At 40.1% G+C, this 23,662-nt stretch overlaps 1 protein-coding gene across 1 annotated transcript in view; it reads right to left on the bottom strand.

Annotated features, from left to right (window-relative positions):
• LOC112104941 (integrin alpha-9) overlaps positions 1-23,662 on the bottom strand; it is a 295,892-nt gene that overhangs the window by 108,893 nt on the left and 163,337 nt on the right. The window contains exon 17 of the mRNA XM_026663550.2: positions 17,842-17,918. Within this exon, the coding sequence (XP_026519335.1) occupies positions 17,842-17,918 (77 nt within the window). The remainder of the gene's footprint in view (positions 1-17,841; positions 17,919-23,662) is intronic.

Below are 23,662 nucleotides of genomic sequence, written 5' to 3'. Positions count from 1 at the left end.
TAAGATAAAGTGTTAATACACCCAAAAACATAGTACTAGGAGTTAAATGGAGGTAATGGAGTGAAGTAAAAGGTTGTATGATGAATGTAAGTTAGAAAATAAACAGAGGTGCCAAAGCAGCCTAAACATAACCAATCTGGATTTGATCATTAGTGTAAAAGGAATCCAGTTCCACTTAGGCCTGGTCTACTCTTAAAATGTAGGTCAACATAGCTACATGGCTCAGGGGTATGAAACATCCACACCCTTGAGTGATGTAGCTAGGCTGATTTAACCCCCAGCATAGAGACAGCTAAGTCGATCAAAGAATGCTTCCATTAACCTAGCTACTGTTGCTGGGGAGGTGGTGTGCCTACATCGACAGAAAAACCCCTTCCATCAGCATAGGCTGTCACACTACAGGCAGTGGCAGATTAATGATTTTGCCGACCCTAGGCCCTGAAATAATTGCCGCCCCGCCCACCCTGGCCCCACCCCCATTCCAACCCCTTCCCCAAAGTCCCCGCCCCAACTCCGCCCCCTTCCTGCTCCTATTGAATCCCTTCCCCAAATCCCCACCCTGGCTCCGCCTCTTCCCCCAGTGCACCGTGTTCCCCCTCTTCCCCCCTCCCTCCCTGCCCCGCGAAACAGCTGTTTCACGGCGCAAGCGCTGGGAGGGAGGGGAGAGAAACAGGACGCGGAGGCGTGCTCGCGGAGGAGGCGGAGGCGAACTAGAGTGGGGGGGGCCGGGAGGGGATCTTCTCCGTGGGTGCTCAAATTTGCCGTCCTAGGCCTAAGCCTTGTCGGCCTAGGCGATATTACGCCGCTGACTACAGTATTATGCCTTCATAGCTATGGCACTGTAGCTATGCTGCTATAGTCCCTATAGTGTAGCCATACCTTTAGTTACCATGGAAAAGATGGAGGATGTCACTGGGAAGGAGTTGTGTGGTGGCTCAGAAAAAAGCCTTCTAGTGGCATGTCAGGGGAAAGCGCCAATAAGGAATTTCAGATGAGGTGCAAGCAGCAAAGTCAAAAACATCCTTTAATTACCATTAATTTAACATGCACCCACAGCATGGTAGGTATCACCAACGCCTGCAGCAGCATGCACACACACACGGTATCGTCGGGAAGTCTGCTGTCTGACCAAGCAGCGTTTCAACACTGAAAATAGTTTAAATGATAAGAACTCCTATGGAGTCTACTAGGATTTCTACCAAGGAATCACTGTGCCTGGGACTTACATGGGTCTTATGTTTGCACATTCTGCTTTACTCAATCCCAACTCAGAAGGAAACCTTCGAAAAATAATAATTTACATGAGTGGGCTTATCTAATGTGATTTTGCATCTTCACTTCTGCCTTTAGCTTACCTCTGTTTAAGAGTCCAATCCTTTCAATGTACTACACAGAGCCCACCTGCTGACCTCAAGTTGATTTCCACACATGATGAGCTTATAGGAACAAGAGTCAGAGGGGTAGCTGTGTTAATCTGGATCTGAATCTGGATCTGTGGCACCTTATAGACTAACAGACATATTGGAGCATAAGCTTTTGTGGGTGAATACCCACTTCGTCAGACGCATGTGGTGGAAATTTCCAGAGGCAGGTATAAATATGCAGGCCAGAATCAGTCTGGAGATAACGAGGTCAGTTCAATCAGGGAGGATGAGGCCCTCTTCTAGCAGTTGAGGTGTGAAAACCAAAGGAGAAAAAAATACAAAAGCAGTTTCTCCAATACATCTGTTAGTCTATAAGGTGCCACAGGACTCTTTGTTGCTTCTTATAGGAACAGGCTCTCCTGGTAAATGGTATTGAAGTGGTAACACAAACTAACACGAGAAAAGACACTCTATGCTTCACACATCTGCAGCTAAAGAAGATTCTAGAATCTGGTATCCATAGTTATATCACAAGTTCCCCAAATTGGTTTGAGGAACTTGTGATTGAGCAGTAAATTTGGGGTAAAATATTCTAGACACCTTCTTGAAAGTTGATCCTTATGAATTCATCATTGTAAATTCTGCAGGACTTGTCCACAAAATAAAGAGGTATTTCTAGTGCATTTATCTTCTTAGCCCATTTTATTTATAATCTTTATTTGCTCACCACATTCTAAAATTGCTCACCATATTTCAAATGACAGCTTCTCACTGTTTCGGTACAAACTGCAAAAATTGTGCCTGCATTTTTATGGCTGCAGTTAATTGCAAGCACTAATCCCACCACTGAGTTGGCTGAGTAACAGATTTGCAGGTACATAACCTTATAAATGGTATGATTTGCTCTCACAATTATGGATGCAAACAAACGAAGGTGCAATTTTTGCCCTGGCTGGGACCCCACTAAAAATTTGAAACTAAAATGTCAAAACAATTAGAGTAAAATCTTGCGATTTTTACATCAGTAAAACTCCCACTGAAGTCAATGGGACTTCTGCCCAAGTAGGCACTGAATTCAAGAGACCAAATGCTTCAATCTTAAACATTTACGATTGAAAGGCAAACAAATTCTCCTACCAAGACATAAATGGCAAACTCCCAGGATCATCTAGTAATCACAAGTACACAGAAAAAAATCTGGATGTATGTGTTGCTTTAGCAAGTGATGAAAACTAACAAAGGATTCATCAAGTGAAGGACATGCTAGCTGCAATGCTCTCTAATCATTAATGTCTAGAAGTTGCCATTATTTGAGAGGGAGAGTGGTTAGGACTGACTCCATGTCCTATCAACAACTTACTTTTATTTCTGCTCATGCAAACAATAGGAAAAAGATTCCTCTGATTTTGTAGCATTTACAGATTTAACACAGTCACAATCAAAGAATGCGGTCATTTAACTCTGAATAGTAGAACAATTATTCCGAATGATTTTTAATAAAAAATTAAAGACACAGGCAGTAACAATAAATAAGTACTGGACGTCAGTATAATGTTACTACTTTCCACAATGCCATTATCTGTTACAGTGAGTTATATCTGAAGGAAGGCATTTGTGGCGATATTAAATTAGCCACAAGTCTTTCACAATATATTCCTCCATAGAAAAGGAAAACCTGATTTTTAAGATAGCACTAATTGATCACTGATTACAGCACCAACATCAAATTCACAGCCTTACTGAACTTTGTGAAAACCCCCAGTGGTTCGAAGCTGACAGGAATTCAGATCTTCATCAGAAATGCAACAGAAGATTGTGTTTAAGTCTCATTTTAAGAGACTAGTTTCCTGAATCATTAAATCTGAGTACATCTGGAATGAATCAGGTACACTTTCAGCAAGAAATGGATTAAGAAAAAGAATCTGTCTATTGGCAGGGGAGCTCCCGAGCCCTGTTTACTGCTCTGGGGCATGATGTCATTGAGCATGGAATGCCTGCTGTAATGTATGAACTGTACTACCAATATGATGCCATCCTTCTCCAGCATCTGCTGAACATTAAACAGGCTAGCTGCTGAGTCAAAATATGTCAGTAAAGCTGTGTTGTCACCCTATCGAAACAAGAAAACAAACTAAGCCATTCTTCATTACGACAAGCTAAGACAATCTAAGGAACAAAAATCAAACAACGGCTTTTGTTTTATTTTTCATTTAATGAAAAATTTTAAAGTGGCTAATCTTTTTCCCCAGATACGTGGGTCAAGTCAAGACAGATCATATAAAAATAAGAAAGCATAGATCTAAACCTAAACATCAATGAGCAATCACTAAGCAAATTTTAAAACAAGAATAGAATGTAATTATGCAACACAGTATGTATAAGTGGAGAGCTGGGTAAAAGTTGTATGAAAGACTCAAGAGGTGCTGAATACCTGCAGACCCATTGATTTAAAGAGGATGGGATGTGTGATGGTCAGCCCTTCAGAAAAAATCAGGCTCCAACCCTTTTCTAGGGATCAGGTTTAGATTAATTAACTAAAACCTTCCCCTGACTCTTAATTCATTGGCTCTAGCACAAAGTATATAAAGGAAATATTTTCCTTTTCCCCCCTAAAGTTATTAACAAAAGGAAACAATTCTAAAATGTCAGGACATGACAGGTGTGTCTTTTAACCTGCTCTCATCTTCTGTCCCAATCCTTGATCCCCTTTGCATTGCCTTCACACAGTTATGCTGCAATCATCTGGGAAAGAAAGACTGGAAGGGATACAGATACCAGAAAAGATCTACAACTTTCATTCCCTCACCCCCCAAGATGATGATGCTTTAGTTACTGTGCATCTGGGGAGACATAATCTACATTCCAAAAAAGGTAAGCCTGGACTCATCCCCCAATTTCCTTTAGTAGTCAGTAAAAAACACATATTGTGCTTAACCTCCCTAACCTTTGCAGATTACTCACAAGGCAGGGAAGGAATGCAACAGGACTTTCTCCTACCCTATTGGTCTGTGTCACCATTTCCCCCTTTGATATTCCAAGTCTTATATCCCTCACACAGTAGAAGCTGTAGTGCAGACAGGATCAACTGAACAGGATCAGACAACACATGGGTACAAATGCCTAAACCCATCTGAGTCCTAACTTCCATGGGTGGAGCTGCACCAATGGAGAATTAAAGGGCCCATTTTTGCTAATGCCGAGAAGGCATAGGTGAGTAAACAGCATTCGTCCTGCAACAGACAAAAAGCAGAGCACTTCCAAGCATGCAATGCCACCGTTCAGCCTCACTCATAACAAGGCACTGAATATTAACTACAGCTGTAGGAAATGATTGTAACAAACCCCCTAACTATGAAAAATTCATCCCGTTTGGGATTTCGTTACCAACTCTAAACTCAGACAAGACTCTCTAGAGAAAGTTGCAAAGCCTTTGGGCGAACCACGGCCAACTTATGGTTTTGCACTGAAAGCTGACGAAACTCGCTGCTTCACCTGGCTTTGACAGGAAAACATATGAAGATCGGCAGTTTAGATTGTGTTTGATTTGGGGGGGAATTGCAAAGTTTGGGGGTAGCAGACTCATAACAAATCCAAACCAAAAAAAAATGTTCACACAAACCCACATGAAGCAAAACCACTGGATGTTGCATAGCTCTGTTATTGCCCCTTTCATTCCCACAAGCACTCGAGGTCACTTCTCACAGTCCAAAAGTCAATCTGGACTAAAGCTGGGGTGTCTGCTTGGAGGAGCTACTGATTGGTCCTTTGTTAACATAATTTAGGGGGGCCAAAATCCTGCTGTCTCCTCAGCAGCCCCCCGCACACACACCCCACTGGTGGGATCTGCTCCAGAAAGGAAGGAGACAGCACTTGGAGACTCTGATCTACAGAATCTGTGGACCATAGAGCTCTGCAGGACTTCCTGTGTCCCAGGGCAGAGGGTTTCAGTGTACAGGGTATGCTAGGGAAAACTGGTGGCTAGCTGATTATCAAACCATTCTCCAGATGAAGGAGCAGCACTTTTTGCATGGGGGCTATATTACTACAGTTGCATGATGAGGAAGAGGAGAGGGGGATTCTTTACTCCCCTGATCCCTATGGAAAGAATCCTGTCACACAGGCTAGTTACTCTGTACACACACTGGGGTCCAGGATTAGGTCACAGAAAGGGAAAGTCTGATCCAATTTTTCCATGTCCACTTTTTTAAAAAAAACAAGAACACAGTTTAATGGTCCAGGAGAAGAAGGCACAAAAGATTACATACTGTCTGGCTGATGTCCCTGTTCATTACTGGGGGATTGCAACAAAGGAGAGGTTACTGCTGTGGGATTAAGGAAAACGGTTACAGCTAGTTACTGTGTTCTCAGCCCTTCTCTGGGAATGCCAAATAGATCCTCTTTCCCAAATTCAGGTTCTTCAAATAAATCTCACATCATCCCAACTGACATGCCAGTGTTCAGCAACATACACTTTCAATTTTTTACATTTTAAATTACATGTGCAGTGTATGAGCAAATCCATGTGAAAGATGCCGTCCCCCCTCCCACCCCTCGCTCTAGTTACACTCTTCAAAAAACAGGTAACTTTCTTATATTACTTCTTATTTCTACAGAGCCACAGATATGTGTAAGCTTTTACAGGCAGAAATAAAAAGGGTAAAGGGGGCCTGATTCTTATCTCACTCATGCCGGCTTTACATCAGTGGGATTCTCTTGATTTCCGTGGAGTTACTGCTGATTAAGAACAGGGTAAGTGAAAGGAGAATTAGGCACAACATCCCTGTCGAATCTATAATCAAAAGCCCTGATTCTGCGCACACATCCTGGGGTAACTTTATTCTCATAAGCAGGCTCACTGAAGTCAATGGGATTGCACACGAGTTAAGTTTTTCACGTGGGTGTGTGCAGGATCAGGCCCTAAAATGAGAACAGAGATAGAGGAAACTGATCACAGATAGCAGTAAATAAGAAGATGGAATAATTACTCCCACCGAACAAGAGGTAGGTGCTACATGCAATGTGGATCCCACACTGGTTACTTTAAAAAAAAAAGCTGCTTATTATTATTATTTTAAAAGGTCAAAGGAATGAGTTATGTTGCAATGGTGGATTAGCATAGATAGGCCTAGTAGAAGTACTGTAATACATTTTGAGGAGAAATTTAGTACTTTGTGGCATGAAATTTCTATGGATTAAATCTTTAACAATGACAGCATGCAATACACATTTCCTGAGGAAAAATGAATCTTTTAGCAACTGAACTCCAAGTGAAATCTGACAAAACAGGTTGGATTTTGTTTTCTCTTCCTGGAATGCAGGAGCACAATATGGAATCAATTAGTGTGCTCGGTTGAGCACAGAAGAGGGAAAAGGGGACAAAAAGTCCTGTACACCAGTCGTTTATAGATCACAACCAATGGGTATTTAACCAAGGAGGAAAACTCATAAAAATGTATGGAATTTGTTGCAACAGGGAATTTGTTACACAGTAGCAGGTGATTTATGTCAAGAATAAAATATGCCAAATTAAGATATTTTTAACTGAGAAATGAATCAATATGGAACTCAGCACATACAACATTATCACCAGCAACTCCTCCGTTTCAAGCGTTTGCCTACTCTCAGCAAACAAAGCAACTCAATGGCTGATCTGTAGAGCTGCTCAGCTTCATTGGATTTTGTAAACTGCAGTAAAAAAGAAAATTTGTCTCGCTGCTGTCAATCTGTGCAGTATCTGTTGAGCTTCGATTTCTCAATGGCAGCTAAAATAACACGACAATATTGCAGTAGTTCAATCCTTCTCTTTGCTTAGCCTGACATAATTGGTTATTAGACCAAGAAACAGTACTCTGCCCTACAACCTCTTTGGTGAATGGGCTACCAATGCAGAGGTGTCCATGAAGAATGCAGGGTTTTATATTAGTTCAGTAGTCACTTCAAAGGGGAACTAGCCACATATCTTGAAAGCCCTGCTGTAATCAAATTTTCATGACAGTCATATTCCAGTGGACGTATCCTGGTAATTATTACAGAACAAAGTTAAGTCTCATTTGTACACAGTCCCTAACTGGAAGAGAACAGCCCATTGCAAAGAGAGAGTAGGAATCCATATTCTTTTATTGCCACTGGATTTTTGAGCTCTGTAATCACTCATTACTCGTTGGTTCCATTACCATCTGGAGTGCTTCAATCACTGTACGCTCAGCAGGCACGGGACTGGCCATTGCAATAGATGTTTTCGCGTGTGATAGATTTATGATGCTCTGAGTGCCACTGGCCAGATGGAAACCAAGGAACTATTCCTTCATCCCAATGCACACTCAACAATGGAAAACATCCAGCTAGTTCCCTAAGATGATGCTCCTACTGCAACTTACATTATGTTCTGATTAATCACTGGCTCTGCTGGTAGTCCTTTCCGGAAACTGCAAATCAGATCCTTGATGTGATGCAACAAAATTATCCATAAATACAATATGCACCTCATTAGCAACAGATTATAGCTAAGAATAGAGCTAGGCTAAGAATAAAAAGACTGCTTCTTTGAAACAATGAACTATGAATATTTAGTTACATATATACTACGATATTTGAAATGTACTTCACACACAAGTACAAAAATATTATAGTAGGCATTTTCATTTTATTCCTTATGTTACACCAAATTGCTTTGGAATGACAGTCAGTTATTCTACAATAAAATAATTCTAAGCTATGAAGTTGTTCTTATTACAGTGTGGTGTCGCAGCATGATTTTGAGAGACATCATATAGGAAATTATAGATCCCCGCATATCCCACATTTACCCTTCTTCTTCTAACTGGAAAGGCAAAGGAGCCTCTTAAATCTTAATACTGTCCTAGGATATTCCTAGGAACTGACCACAGACTCTACGTGTCCTTTGACCCGTAAATTACTATCATATTGGAACATGTATTTCATGTGACAGCACCTACTTCAATGGACTTTGGATCAGACCCCAAGAGCACTGATCCTTCCTTTCTAATACTGAGATTGATAAAATTCCAGAGTGCACGAATTTGTCTTTAGGTTTCTGTAAAGCAGATAATTTGGCAAGTTCTCTTGCTCTGAATAAACTGAGTAGGATAAACAGAGTATAAAAATATTGATTAAGGAAGTTTTTGTTTAAGGCATGATAAAATAAATGGAATAAAAACCCTTTGTGACGGTGCCACCCATAAGGCTTTATGGAAATATGCTTATGAATGTGTATATATATATATATATAAAACATAATAGAATGTGTTTTATGCTACATATACCAGGCAACATATCTCTGTAAAGATCATGATCTACTGAATCTATTAATCCTATTTGTATGCATGTATCATTTTTGTATTCGAAGTTATGAATACTGGCTGCATACTTGTTTGATCCTAAGTAGGCTGTAGTGAAGCAGTTGGTCAGCTTTCTGAGAAAAGACTATTCTGAGTAAGTGCCCCATCAAGAAACACCTAAGACAACAATGAACTTGGAGACACCAATCCACATCTGGACTTTCCCAGGAATATGGCTTGGCTGGTAAGGAACTCAGTCATGCATGGACATGTGACTTGCCCGCGTGACTCCAAAACTCCATTTTGTAGCTGGACTTTGCATAGGAGAGAGGAGGGGGTCTCCACCCACAAGAGAAAGCCTATTTAAGCCCAGGGGAGACCCCTCCATTTGGTCTTAAGCTGGCTAAAGAGAGATCCTCTCCACCCCCAAAGATACCTGAAAGAAACTGGAACAAAGGACAGTGACTGCAAGGGGTGTGAGTGATTGCTGGGCCCAGACTAAAAGGAGATTAGTCTGTAAAAGGAAGCATTCTGGAACTGATGAGGATCTTATCTGTATTCAGTTTCTTACTGTATTAGACATAGACTGGCGTGTTTTATTTTTTTTACTTGCTAATTCACTTTGTTCTGTCTGTTACTACCTGGAACCACTTAAATCCTACTTTCTGTATTTAATAAAATCACTTTTTACTTATTAATTAACCCAGAGTATGTATTCTCACTTGGGGGGGGGGGAGCAAACAGCTGTGCATATCTCTCTATCAGTGTTATAGAGGGCGAACAATATATGAGTTTACCCTGTTTAAGCTTTATACAGGGTAAAACAGATTTATTGGGGTTTAGACCCCATTGGGAGTTGGACATCTGAGTGTTAAAGTCAATAACACTTCTGTTAGCTGCTTTCAGGTAAGCCTACAGCTGTTAGGGGACATGGTTCAGACGTGGGTCTGGGTTTGCAGCAGGTTAGCGAGTCTGGCTCAAACCAGGCAGGGAACTGAAGTCCTAAGCTGACTGGGCAAGAAAGCAGGAGCAGAGGTAGTCTTGGCACATCAGGTGGCAACTCCCAAGGGGGGTTCTGTGATCTAACCCGTCACATCCTTCATCTGCTATGAAGGCCTATAGAGCAAGAAAAAATAGATCCTATCAGAACAAGTAATTAAGCTCCAAATTAAAGGATATTTTTTTCCTCATCACCACTGTTTTGCTAAGACATTGTGTAGGGGCAGAAAACCACAAAGCGCAGGCCATGAAACATGAGGCCTCACTGAAAACCAATTCCTGTTGTCTGATCAAAGCAAGATAGGCTCTGTACCATGAGCTCAGTCAAATTTATGAAACATGTTACTTCCTACACTAAGCCACAAGCTTGCTGCTTTTCTCTGCCGGTTTACAAAATCTGACCAATGTAAAAACCTTTTTAAAAAAAATCACAGTATCTGTAGTTAAAGGCTATGGACTCTAACTAATAAAAGTTGTTGATCTTCAAAATATTGTTTGTTCTTTTTTGGGGGCTCATACAGTATCTGTATTCTTAAAATATTTAACTACTTTCTATGCTATTTCCCTATTATTGGTGAAAAGGAAATGTACGTCATAACACACATTTATCTGCTACTTCTGGATTCTCTCAGCCCAGGTTCTGTAACAGTTGGATGGGTTGTAGTGAAAATATCAGGGCTACATTTTTAAGCACAGGTTCCTGCACCAGTTGAAACAAAGGGAATTTTACAGTTGACTTTAATGGGAGCAGAAGCATGTCCATAAGTTGCATTTACAGTTTGTACCCACAAAACTCTCAAATGATTGTGGGATTAAGCACCTATAAGAAATTACTCTTTTCACTGGTGCAAGTGAAATGCATACGAATTTGAGGGTTGATCCAACGCCCATGGAAGTCTTACCTTTGTCTTTAGTGGGAACAGAATTAGGCTTTTTCTGGCCACATCCTAGCCGCTCAAATTGACATAGAAAACATTTCTATAGAAATTTTTTTATTTTCTATGCAGTTGGTTGAAAATTTTTTCTATTGGAAACTAAAATTTCCTAGAAATCAAAACATTTTGCCAAAAAGTATCAAATTCAATTAAGTTTTCAATGGAAAGGCTTCTGAGGTCCCAGGTAGAGTCTCTGATCCTTTCCGGAGATAAGAGACACACAAATCAAAACCTGACCTTTACAATTTGAAAACAGACTTTTCAACAAAATTGCATTTTGCAAAAGCTTTTGAAAGATTCTGTTTTCATTCAGTGAGGAACAAAAACAAAATTTCAAAACCTTGAAATTCTTGATATAACAGGACTATCATTCCCCAAACATCTCCGGTGTTCTACACGTTTCATTTCACAATTCTGTATTTCCAATGTAAATAATTTACAGTACTAAAGAGTGAGAACAACAGGTTTGTGTGGGAGGGAGGTAAATTTGGGTCTGTAATAAGAGCAGCAGATCGGGTATAAGCCAACATGAAAATAGCTTTGTTTCATTCTCCAAACAGTTTGGTCTTGAGGGCAGATATATAACTAGAAATATTCTAGCTGGTGAGCAATTCAAGTTCTAATGACAGATGAAGTGTAACTTTATGTCACAGAATTATATGGGACACAAGCTGCCTTTGAAATTTTCTTATGAATAATAATTATTTATATAGCATTTTTTTATCCAAGGATTCTTGTAGTCCTCTGTCTTTCCAAAACTGATTTCCAAACTATACATATGAGTCAATTCAATCACCACCAGTGGGTAATGCAGCTGCCATATGACAAGCCACAGCAACACTATTTTGTTTTATAAATAGTAATGCTACTATGTTTCCTATGGTACACAGATTGCCATTACATTTACACAGCCATGCAGGATTTCCTCTCTAGCTGCATCTCTTAAGGAAGGCACCAGTCTATTCTGCTCTATGAATAGACTTTTTTTATTCCTTCCTCCAAACTTTTGTTTGTTTGTTTTTCATGGGACAGCCTATTTTTTTCCAAACGCCTTTTCTGAAACACAAGCAAAAGCAAATATTCTCCATGACTTTAGATCAGTTTCCATTACTTATCAGGCTCTATTTACAACGTATCATTACATTTGCTGAAAAGACACCTGAGTGCCAGCAGCACTAAGCTAGCTCCCAAACAGTAGCCTGAGAGAGAAGACAATCTTGATATTAAAACCAGCCTACATGGTCAGAAGGATTTGCTGATTCAACACACGCCGATCATGGCTCACATACTGGGACAGGTGCATGAAAGCTCCAATGCCTGCAACACATGCTAGACAGCATTTTCATATGGATTCATGCACTCTTTTTTCAATGGGATTCCTAGACATGTTGTCTTTAGGTTTGCCCCGTGGAGACAGGCATATTCCCAAATTCCTCATGACTCAGTGCATCAATCTACGACCAGATAGGCAGGTATCACACCAGAACCTGAAGCCAGTTCAAGTATGTCAAACAAGATGTGTGTTCCCATTCATCATCCTGCTACTCTGGCGACTGCAGTTTTATCTTAAAGGGCCAGAGTGTTCTTTTCCTCATATATAGTCAGGGGGACATAGATTCATAGATTTTAAGGCCAGAAAGGGCCATTGTGGTCATCTTGTTTGACCACCTGCATAATACAGGCTGGAGAATTTCACCCAGCACATAATGGGGACACAGATGCACTTCAAGTTCTAAATGAGCAGGTACACAGAGGCTCAATGAAAGCACAAGACTTACTGCCTAAACTTGATGGAAAAGACATTCTCTGTTGAGAAAACAGATTTCATTGTGTTCCTTTGAAACCTCTCATACTGTGTATGATCTATGACAACTATTTTCAATACTAAATAATGTATTTTTAAAAATATATCAGGAGAAATGTTCTCTCTCTGTTGGAACTAGTCCACATATAAAAGTTATTGGAGTTTAGATTCAATATAACTATTACAGTGGGTCTGTAATCTGCTTTTTAAATTATTACATTTTTAGTGCTGGTTGGTTGGCATGCATGGCCAGTTTCTTATTGCTATCCAAAAGGCCGTAGCCATAAAAATAAATTCTACTGCGAAATATTTTATTCTTGTTCTCCTTAGGGTTGCATGTTGTGCTACTAGGATTGCCAAGGTATTTATATGGTATGAATAGTATCAGCCCATCAGTTTTTAAATGCAACCCTTTTCCAGATTTTGCAGTCTTCAGTCAGTCAGTCACAAGGTCTCACTAACACAGCAATTCTAAGACGGTGATGCGGAGACTGTTCCCATCCAAGATGTTAAAAGGTCATGTTTTTGTTTCTTTAGTTTAAGGAAAATAGATTTGAAGTGGGGTCATGTATGTAGAGAGGAGATACTTAGACGAGCCCAGCAAATTGCAGTCCTGTACCAACTGAGAAGACGATGGCAGTGGTGGAGTCATATCAAACATGCAGAAGAAGGTATGCTTTTACAGAAGCTTTCTAGAGCTGCGGTCAAAGGAAGTAGAGCACAAGGCTGACCACCAATGAGGTTGGAAATTGCAATTTTGAGGAAGTGCAGGCAGCCCCCTCCATGACTGATTCATCCAGGCCAGAACTTATAAAGACCCTCTGAAGTGACACTAACTGCACAGGCTGTGTTAAATTACTCTGGGAGCTAGAAAGCTGCCAGGGCGCGGGGGGGGGAGGAGGGAGGAATCTGTCTATGATCCGTAGCCTCAGAAAGAATCTCCTTTCTATTTAGTACAACTGAATGTCTCTTCTCTGCCTCAATGTAAAGGACTTTACCCAAGCCCTCAAGACATGTTTCTGAGGATGTTCTAAATTAACCTTTTAGTTTATTTCAGGCATTAGTGAACCAGTACATATGAATGCCACCAGGCCCTACAAAGAATATTGCCCATGCCCAGACATGAAATCAAACCAACCATTTCAAAAAGTTTTGGGAGTTTTTCCATAGTTTATCATTTTCAAGCACTCCCCCTGCACCGCCGAGTCCCATCCCCAGTGGAGGGCCTTGATATATGCAGTAGCATAATTTCCAGGTGTACCGCACACCTGACCCACATGCAAAAGAGCAGTAAAAGTAGAACATGCCAGAAACCCAGCATCATGTCCAGCATAAGGCTATGTCTACACTTACGAGTAGAACGGGACTTCTGCGATTGATGCAGCCGTGTCGATTTAGCGAGTCTAGTGAAGACCCACTAAAAATATAGATTTTTTTTGTTACAAAAACAAAACAATGTAAAACTTCAGTGCCTACAAGTCCACTCAGTCCTACTTCTTATTCAGCCAATCGCTAAGACAAACAAGTTTGTTTACATTTGCAGGAGATAATGCTGCCCTCTTCTTATTTACAATGTCACCAGAAAGTGAGAACGAGCATTTGAGTGGCACTTTTGTAGCCAGTACAGCATGGTATTTACATGCCAGATATGCTAAACATTCGTATCTGCTTCGCCTTCATGCTTCGGCCACCATTCCAGAGGACATGCTTCCATGCTGATGATGCTCATTAAAAAAAATTATGCGTTAATTAAATTTGTGACTGAACTCCTTGGGAAAGAATTGTACATCCCCTGCTCTGTTTTACCTGCATTCTGCCATACATTTCATGTTATAGCAGTCTCGGAAGATGACCCAGCACACGCTGTTCATTTTAGGAACACTTTCAGAGCAGATTTGACAAAACGCAAAGAAGGTACCAATGTGAGATTTCTAAAGATAGCTACAGCACTTGACCCAAGGTTTAATAATCTGAAGTGGCTTCCAAAATCTGAGAGGGACGAGGTATGGAGCATGCTTAGAGAAGTCTTAAAAGAGCAACACTCCGATGTGGAAACTACAGAACCCAAACCATCAAAAAAGAAAATCAACCTTCTGCTGGTGGCATCTGACTCAGATAATGAAAGTGAACATGCATTGGTCCACACTGCTTTGGATGGTTATTGAGCAGAACCCATCATCAGCATGGACACATGTGCCCTGGAATGGTGGTTGAAGCACGAAGGGACATATGAATCTTTAGTGCATCTGGCACATAAATATCTTGCAATGCCGGCTATACCAGTGCCACACGAACGCCTGTTCTCACTTTCAGGTGACACTGTAAACAAAAAGCGGGCAGCATTATCTCCTGCAAATGTAAACAAACTTATTTGTCTGAACGATTGGCTGAACAAGATGTAGGACTGAGTGGACTTGCAGGATCTAAAATTTTACATTGTTTTATTTTTGAATGCAGTTATTTTTGTACATTTGTATATTTGTAAGTTCAACTTTCATGATAAAGAGATTGCACTACAGTACTTGTATTAGGTGAATTGAAAAATACTATTTTTTTTTTTACAGTGCAAATACTTGTAATCAAAAATAAATATAAAGTGAGCACTGTAAACTTTGTGGTCTGTGTTGTAATTGAAATCAATATATTTTAAAATGTAGAAAACATCCAAAAATATTTAAATAAATGGTATTCTATTATTGTTTAACAGCGCGATTAATAGCGATTAATTTTTTTAATCGCTTGACATCCCTAGCTTGGTGGTATTTGATTTTTTCAGTAAATGTCAGCAAACATCAATTGTACTGTACGTGCATACAAATCAATGAAAATATATTTCCATTGATAATCAAAATTCACAGATAAATCAAACTCTAAATTTGCCTAACAAAAATTACTTAGTATATTTTGACATGCAATGTTAACCGTTGAATTCTGCTAAGCCTAAATATTGAACAAGGGAAGATAATTTGTACCCAAAGCATCTTAGTCAATAAAAAGCTACAAAGAAATTCAGAGCAGACCTGCTATTTTTGTTTCTTGTTACCTAGTTCAATATGCTTGCTAAGTGTATGCCATCCAGGGGTACATTTCCAAAGCACTGGATGACGTTTTTACTATGTAGTTCTCACTGGGTCAAATTCATTCCTTGTGTAACCCCAGAACAGAGTTGCTGTGCGGTACCTAACGTTATAATGGTGCTCACTGCAATTAATTCTCATGATGGTAACCTAATCTTTGAGAGTTAGATGTTCTGCTTAGAAAATTTGCATTATATGATGTGATACAAAACAATGTACTGTAAAGCATATAGCACTGTGTATACCTGATGACTCTGAAGTGCTGAGGTAACTGAAAAGCATATAAAGCAGAAAAATTTACAATGAGAAACTAATGGACTTCCACTTATATCAATTTTTTACATTGATGGAACTGTATAGGCATCAATGGAGCAATTTTTCCAGTGTACGTGAGAACAGAATCAGGTCCAATATATTTGTCTAGTACAAAAATGTAATGATCCTGTAAATACTTCAATTCATTCTGGTGTATAAGCATTGGAAATGACTGAAGGTTTGTAACAACTTCTGTTACATAGACAGGAAGAATTACAAAAAAAAATGCTTATATACAATCTTTCAGCACATGGCATTGCGTGTATGAGAAATTAGTCATACTATACAGGATAGGCACCTTTCCCAACGTATACAAAACCAGAATCCAGAGTAGCCTTTCTATTTTAAACAGGCAATAATAATACATATTCTAATTTCTTTAGATTGAAGAATGTTATAGGTGTTTTCTAAAAACAGAAACGGACAGTCTCGGAGATTAAAAACAACAGCAAATCAACAGAATATGTTATCTATTTGAAGACATCTTGTATATTTCAAATAGTAACTCAGAGATGGACTAAAATGAAGAACTGAGTGCTTTGATCAGCACTTGCTGTATCAATGTTGTATTGTATTAGAAAACCCTACACTCATTCTACAGTCATGATTTTTATTTTGTTTAGGTGAAATCAACAGCTTATTTTTCAAATAAAAAAATCAGGCTTAAATCTAAACAGCTGAAGGAGCTAGTAGTCCCCCAAACACTACTAACTGTATTGCTTACTGCCATGACTTCAGAGGATTAACTCATAGCAAGTAAGTGTCTTCAGGATTTGTCCCCTAGTTTTCTGGATTATCTCTGGTCTGAAGAATAGGAAAAAAAAACAGTTCTCCAGTTTTGCTCCATTGTGCATTTTGTACACCTCTAACATTCTGTATAAGGTAACAAGTCCAGGTTTGGGGGGTGAGGGGGAGAAAGGCAAATTGCAAGCTTGGAATCCATAGCTTGAGAACCCAATCCAACTCCCAGTTAATCAATGGAAAGACTCCTGTTTACTTCAATGGGAGCTGGAGCTGGTCATAGTTTCTCAAAGTTTGCTTTTAGGGTTTTGGTTCAGGCCCATCTGTAGTTACAACTATAAAACACTGTAGAGTTGTGCAAAATGCATTTATATCTGCTGACTTTACTGTTTTTGACATATTCTTTCCTGGCCTGAAAGCTACGGATTTCACAGACAGCATCTGCATCAAACAGCAAAACACCTGAAACATGGTTAAATATTTCAGATCAGCATTTCACTCCCTAAAAGCGTGCTAAAAATGATAGGGAAAAGGAAACAGAAGTGATACATAAGGTTCACCTTTAACCTGAAAAAATCCAGAAATGAAATTAGCACATCCTGACCAAGCAATATAATATGCCTCTTTCTTGGATCATAAGCCAAATGAGACAAAACAAAAACCTCACATCCGTGCCACTTGGCAAGTTTTACCATGTGAGATGAAAAGTGAAGCTAAAAGGAAAAACTATCTAAATATTGACAAAATGATTGTGAAACTGACAAATGAAGACAAATAATTCCGCAGAGACTACGAATTTATGAAATTAAAGGGGAGTAGGATAAAATTTAATACCACAAAGAATTTTATGACAATATTTTGAGATTTTTTCACATTTTTATTAAGGAAAATGGAGAAGCTTCATGCAGCTTTACTTTGTCATCACCTTCTTTGAGAGGTGGCACGGTCTAGTGGAGAGGGCATTGGACAGAAAACTTATGCTTTGACACTGACCTACTGTGGGACTTAGAACAAGTCACTTCATATTTCTGTGCTTCTAATTCCCCTTCCCTCCTTTGTCTGTTCAGATTGTAAACTCTCTCGGGCAGTGACTGTCCTGTGCATGCATAATACCTAGCATAACAGGGGTCTGATATCAGTCTCTCTAGGTACTATCATAATATCATTAATAATAATCAGCATGTCATGCAAGAAGTTGCATATACAAGGTGAGGATCTCTATTTTGGGTTTTCGCTGTGCCCTTAATTAAAATCAATTATATACTAATATGTAGAAGTAAGAACATGACAAAAGTTTAATTCACTCACCTAGACAGCAATAATTTACCCTGAAGTTTCAAATCAGCAGCACAATCATCTGATTGACAATTCCTCTCAAAAACAGTCTGTGAAAAACAGAGGAGAAAGCTGTTATAGTGGGGGACTTTGGTATAATCAGACTCCTCTTCCCAAAGCAATGTGTTTCAGTAAAATTAAGAACACTTGAAGGTCATGATACAAAGTACTGAGGAGCGAAGTTCAAGCGATTCAGAGGCAGTCAAATCTTCTCTTTATCTAGACCTTTTATACTCTGTCAGACTGAACTGGAAAGCTCACCAGAAACAGACTCTCATGGCTTTTCTTCAGTGCATTCCTGTTTCTGGTCAGGCTATAATGACCTCCTACCCCATATTTTTGGCACTCCTGTTTCTGGTTCCAAATAGTATGAATGAAAAAAAAAAGATATATGTGGGAAATAATTGAACTAAACTCTTTCATAACCCTGGAAAAGACTTGGGTCTGTGTAGAGTTTGAGGTACCAGGACATATGCATTAAACCTCTTCACTCATCTATAAACAAAGTAAAATTTTCCCCATTTGTCATCATGTTGTTTATACTAGGAAAATATGCCATTCCTTTAAGCAAAGCATGCAATTCTGACTTTCAAATTACTGAGCATTAAAATAATCCCAGAATAACAGAACTACAATCAAACCTCTTGAACGTTTGTAAAACCCACTGGGAGTTGACAATGCAGTTATCAAATTAAATGGATCGGTGAAATGAAGAGAGGAAAAAGGCCAAGATTCTACAGCACTGTGCCTGGGCACACAAAGCTTCAGTGGCAATGGGGATGGCACCTTTCCACGACGTAATGGCAGAGGGGGCAAGCAGGAGAGGGTACCTGCTTAAGAATGCCACATTCCCCTAAGTGTGGCCAAGTACAGCTTGCTGGCAATTTTCCACATCTAAATGTGGAAGACAGTGGTGGGTGTGTTGTGGATATGATAGGACCATGTCCACAGTGTCCGACAACAGCATGGATCCACTGAGCCTGTATCCTGTTAAAGAGATTGGGAGAACATGATGACTATTTCTCCCATTGCTTGGAACAGAGACCACTGCCCAATTGCACAGATGACCAGGCCATTTGGGGGAAAGGATTCCATCTCCCAGCACTTTACACATCTCTCAACCTGCCAACCACTTAAAGACAAAGACCCAAAAAGAGGGACTCAAAAAATTATTCATGCAGGACACTTAAAATACTGTGGATTCTTTCCGTTAGCGTAAACAACATTTTCTGGTACCTCAATCCCATGATATATTATTTCTGAAGTAAATAATTTTCAACAACAAATGTAAGGGTACACAGGATCTGTGTGGAAAGTACGGAATTATGGGACTAAGATGAGCTGTGTCCCTCAAAATGAGGTATAGTTGACAGGCATGTCCCTCTTATCCTCAGAGAAAAACCATTTTCCATGGGTTTTGTTCCTCTGCTCAGAATTTGGTCCTAACTGCTGATGTGTCTAAGTACATTAAAGACGGTTTGAGCTCTCAAGGAAAAAGGAGCATTAACTGTAAAATCATCTCACCCTACAGTTTATTTTTTGTATATTGTATCTCTGTAAAATTCAGTAACTTACTAAAAACATGCAGCATGTCCAAAGATATCAAGTGTATTTTAAAAATATAGCATTTTAAGTGAATTTAAGGAACTGGGTAACAATCCTGGACTTTTGTTATTACATCTATTGGCTTGGTTCTTCAAGTCAAAAGAGCAGATACTAAGTTTCCTACAATTATTGATCAGATAAATAGTTGCCCATCTAAACCACTCAAACCTAAAACATATCAGATGCCTAACTACCTTGCAAACATTAGTAACATTTTCTTATGCCAGAGAAACTCAAGCCAGCAGGAGTTAAATGCCAGGCGCATCTTCACAGGTATTGTAGCACTGAGGAGGGAGAAGGAAAGATGGTCCAAGCTCCCCAACATAGAACTGTGCAGAGGTGACCTCCTTCTCCTTGGGGGGTGGGGACACTAAGACCTATGCAGCACCTTCCCCGCAAGTCACGATGGATTGGGAGGGAAAAGTTTCCAGTGAGAAACCAGCCATGTGAGTCAGGAACATTTTCAAGCTGAAACAGACAGAAGCAGTCTCGGCAGGTTGCGGTTGCTGAGGATCTGGGTGGCTTTTGTGGAAATCTCACTGAAATTGACATGTTCCCACAGAATGTATCAATTTCAACAAATTGGCATTTCCTAGCAGAAAAACACTCCACCGGAAAATTTCCAATCAGTTCTAGTATTTCTCCTCATAACACCCCTCTGAGGTAGGGCAGTGCTGTTATCTCCATTTTACAGATGGGGAACTGAGGCAAAGAGTGATTTGCGCTCAAGGCCTCACAGGAAGTCTGTGGAGGAGCAGGGAAATGAGCCCAGCTCTCCCAGGTCCCAGACTAGTGTCCTAACCAAACTCCATGTCATTTTCAAAAAACAGAATAAGTACTTAACCTTGGAGTCCTGACCAATATTCCAGTTCATATAAGCAGTGTGCGGTAGTTAGGGATAAACCAACCAAGTTGGATAAAAACAAGGATGGACTCAAACCTTGAGCTAGCCAAATTTTTGTTTAGAAGTTGGAGAAAGTTTGCGCTCTTTCCCCTCTTCCCTTCCCCAGTTACTTAGCATTTCTGCATATTCCTCTGTACTTCCTAGTTCTACAAACGGAAGTGGAACAACTTAAATATAGCACCATGAGAAAGTCTGTGTTTGTAGTATTTCTGGCCAAACCTGAAAGCGAAAATACCACAAATCTTGCAACAAATAAAAACGTAAAATAAATGAATTCTTGTGAGATCTTCAACCCCCAAGAAATTCAGAGAAGCATCTGGAAATCTGGGGCCTTCTCCAAAATAAGCCCCAAGCCCTTAAAGTGCTTGGTGTTAGGTTTCAGAAAGAGCTGTGTCCTTCCTTCCTTCCACAGCAAGAGGGCAAGTGGAAGTTAACTTGGGAGTCTTGAGGAGACTGGGGAGAAACAAACAGGAGTAACTCCTCAAAACCCAAGCTTTTCATTTGGTTTGGATCGGACAATGGTAAATTCATTCAGAACCAGATTCTGCTACCTTTACACACTTTGAGCCAACACACCTTGTTCCACACATAGTCCCATGATGCTACTCAAGATGAGTAAAGGTAGCAGAATCCAACCTTCAGTGACTGCAAATTCAATCTGGATTTTTAAAAATCAGGCCATGCATGTAGGTGCCGAAACGTGGCCCTTACAAGCTTAATTTTAGGCCTTACTTTTTTTAAATCTTAGCTGTAAGTTTTCAAATTGCCCTTAAAAGCAAAGCTATTAGATTGAAATATCTACTGATCACAAGGTAAACTAGTAGTTATTGAAACCTCCCAGCCACCCTCCGCTTCACCAGACTATTTGTGAAAAGAACAGGAGCACTTGTGGCACCTTAGAGACTAACAAATTTATTAGAGCATAAGCTTTCGTGGGCTACTATTTGTGGAACTTTGGCAGTCTGATTCTTGCTCACATGCTCAGGGTCTAACTGACTGCCATATGTAAGGTTGGGAAGGAATTCAGGGCCCCCCCCCTCCAATGTCCGATTGGCAGTGACCTGGGTTTTTTTCCCCACCTTCCTCTCTGCAGCATGGGATGCAGGTTGTTTGCCAGGACCATCTGGCTATGTCCCACCTGATCATTTCCCTGTCATTGAAGGAACTTTAGGCATTGGTGCACCTCAGTTCCTCCTATTTTCTACCTGTGGCACATAATAGTTTAATTTCCTGAGGACTGTAAGAGTTTGGTCTAATTTTGGTTGTTGGGTTTGTGTGTGAGTGCTCAGTGGTGTTGGTGGCCTGTGATATGCAGGAGGTCAGACTGATATGGTCCCTTCTGGCCTTAAACTCTATGTCCCTATGATAAACCTGTCTATTAAATCAAATATCCCATAGAGCCAGGTGCAAGAGCCTGAATTCAATTCCCTCAAGAAAAGCAATTAACGTTCCTGAAAGCCTTCCAGGATTTAATTACATACACTGGCTAAAATAAGAACAAATTATTTAGAGAATATGTCTAGGAAATATTCAAGCAAATTCAATCCAGGGGAGTGAACTCCACAGGGGCTATAAATGATCAGAAGAATCCTGCTATTAAACAAAACAGCCAAGTCAGAACAGCGTGGGCGGTGGGGGCGGGGAGGGGTGAAATCAGCTAGGGAGCTCACCCGGGGCTCCAGGTGTTCCCATGAAGAAGTGTTACACAAAGAAAAGAGCTTCACATTTACAATGGGTTAGCATAGGAAAATGGGGGGGAAATGGCCAGCAATAATTATTTTATTAAACTAAAGCACATAAGAACTTCTCTAATTGGAGAAAGGTGGAGGGAAATGAAGTTGCTCATTGAATTTATTGAGAGGAAAGTTCTGTACCTAAGGCTCAGTACTAATATACCACCATTTATCATATCATCTAAAGCCAAACGCAATCATTTCTCCTTTCCACAAAAGCTGGCTTTAGATTTCAGCAGGGCCCTGCTTTATTTCCTTTGATGAAGCAATAATATATTAAACATGGACATATCTACCTAACAGCAACAAGAAAAAGATAGAAAACTGGACAAAGAAGAGGAAGAGGTGCCCCCCAAGGAAATCAGCTGTCTGGAAAAAGCTCCCTAAACAAAGTTGCTATCTAGCAACTGAAAACTAATAAGCATAAATGTATCTGTCATGTTCTTCTGGACCAAATATGGACTGGTCACAGAGCTTGCTTATGCACACCAGATAGGTTGATCATAAATAAGGTTAAGATTTTGACACAGTTATTTTTAGTAAAAAAAGTCATGGACAAGTCACGGACAATAAACAAAAATTCACGGAAGCCTGTGACCTGTCCCTGACTTTTACTAAAAATAACTGACACAAAATGGGGTTGACAGGGGGAGGACTGAAGCCCGAGCGGGGGGGGGGGGGGGGGGAGAGAGGTCTAGCACCCGCCCAAGGAGCTCCAGGGTCCCGCCCATTAGCTGACATCTCCGTCCCACCACCCCAGTGCTGGAAAATGTCACGGAGGTCTCTGAAAGTCATGGGATCAGTGACTTCCATGAGCTCCATGACATAATCTTACCCTTAATCATAAGATCCTTTAATGATCTGCCAGGTATGGCTGAAGTTCATTTAAATAAGGTATTTTATGCACAGTGACACCTAGTGGTTGAACATTTTGCTACAGTTTTGCATTCCATCTCCCCTTTATATTTCTATATTCCTACCATTTACAATGTTTACACTATCACACGGTCTTTGAAGCTCCGTACATATCAGTCTGTTAAGCAGTTCTGTATCATACTAGTTTTCCAATTACACAACCCCAACGTGTAACAACTTGGTCATTTGGCTGTCCATTAGGTGCAATGACTGGCTGTGGTTGGCTTGGAATACTTGAGTCGTCGTTTTATTGTTCTGCATCTGCCATCTATAGAGTTTGCTCTGCTGATTGTAGTTTCCGAGAAGCATAGTGCAGATGTCAATGATTTCTGCTGAACTCTCCACTGTCGTTCTTAATCACATATGATCTGGGTACCACATTCTTTTTCTTTATGACAGCAGGAGTTGTCCATCCTCTTTCTCTATCCAATTTGACATGAACCCAGTCATTCGTTCTAGACCTAGCAGGTCTCTAACTGAGTGATAACTGTTGTAAAAGTATTTGTAAGCTCTTTTCGTCTTTTTATCTGATTTGGTTACTTTGGAGACAGGTTCTTTTGCAAAGTTGGATCAGTCATTCTGAGCTGTCTTCCCATTAGGAGTTCTGCTGAACTATATCCATTAGCCGCTCTTGGTG

Source organism: Terrapene carolina, unplaced genomic scaffold, assembly GCF_002925995.2.
Source record: "Terrapene carolina triunguis isolate 2854851 unplaced genomic scaffold, T_m_triunguis-2.0 Scaffold33723, whole genome shotgun sequence".
Lineage (NCBI taxonomy): Eukaryota > Metazoa > Chordata > Testudines > Emydidae > Terrapene > Terrapene triunguis.
Note: the sequence above shows the minus strand (reverse complement) of the source record. Positions and strands in the feature narration are given on the sequence as shown.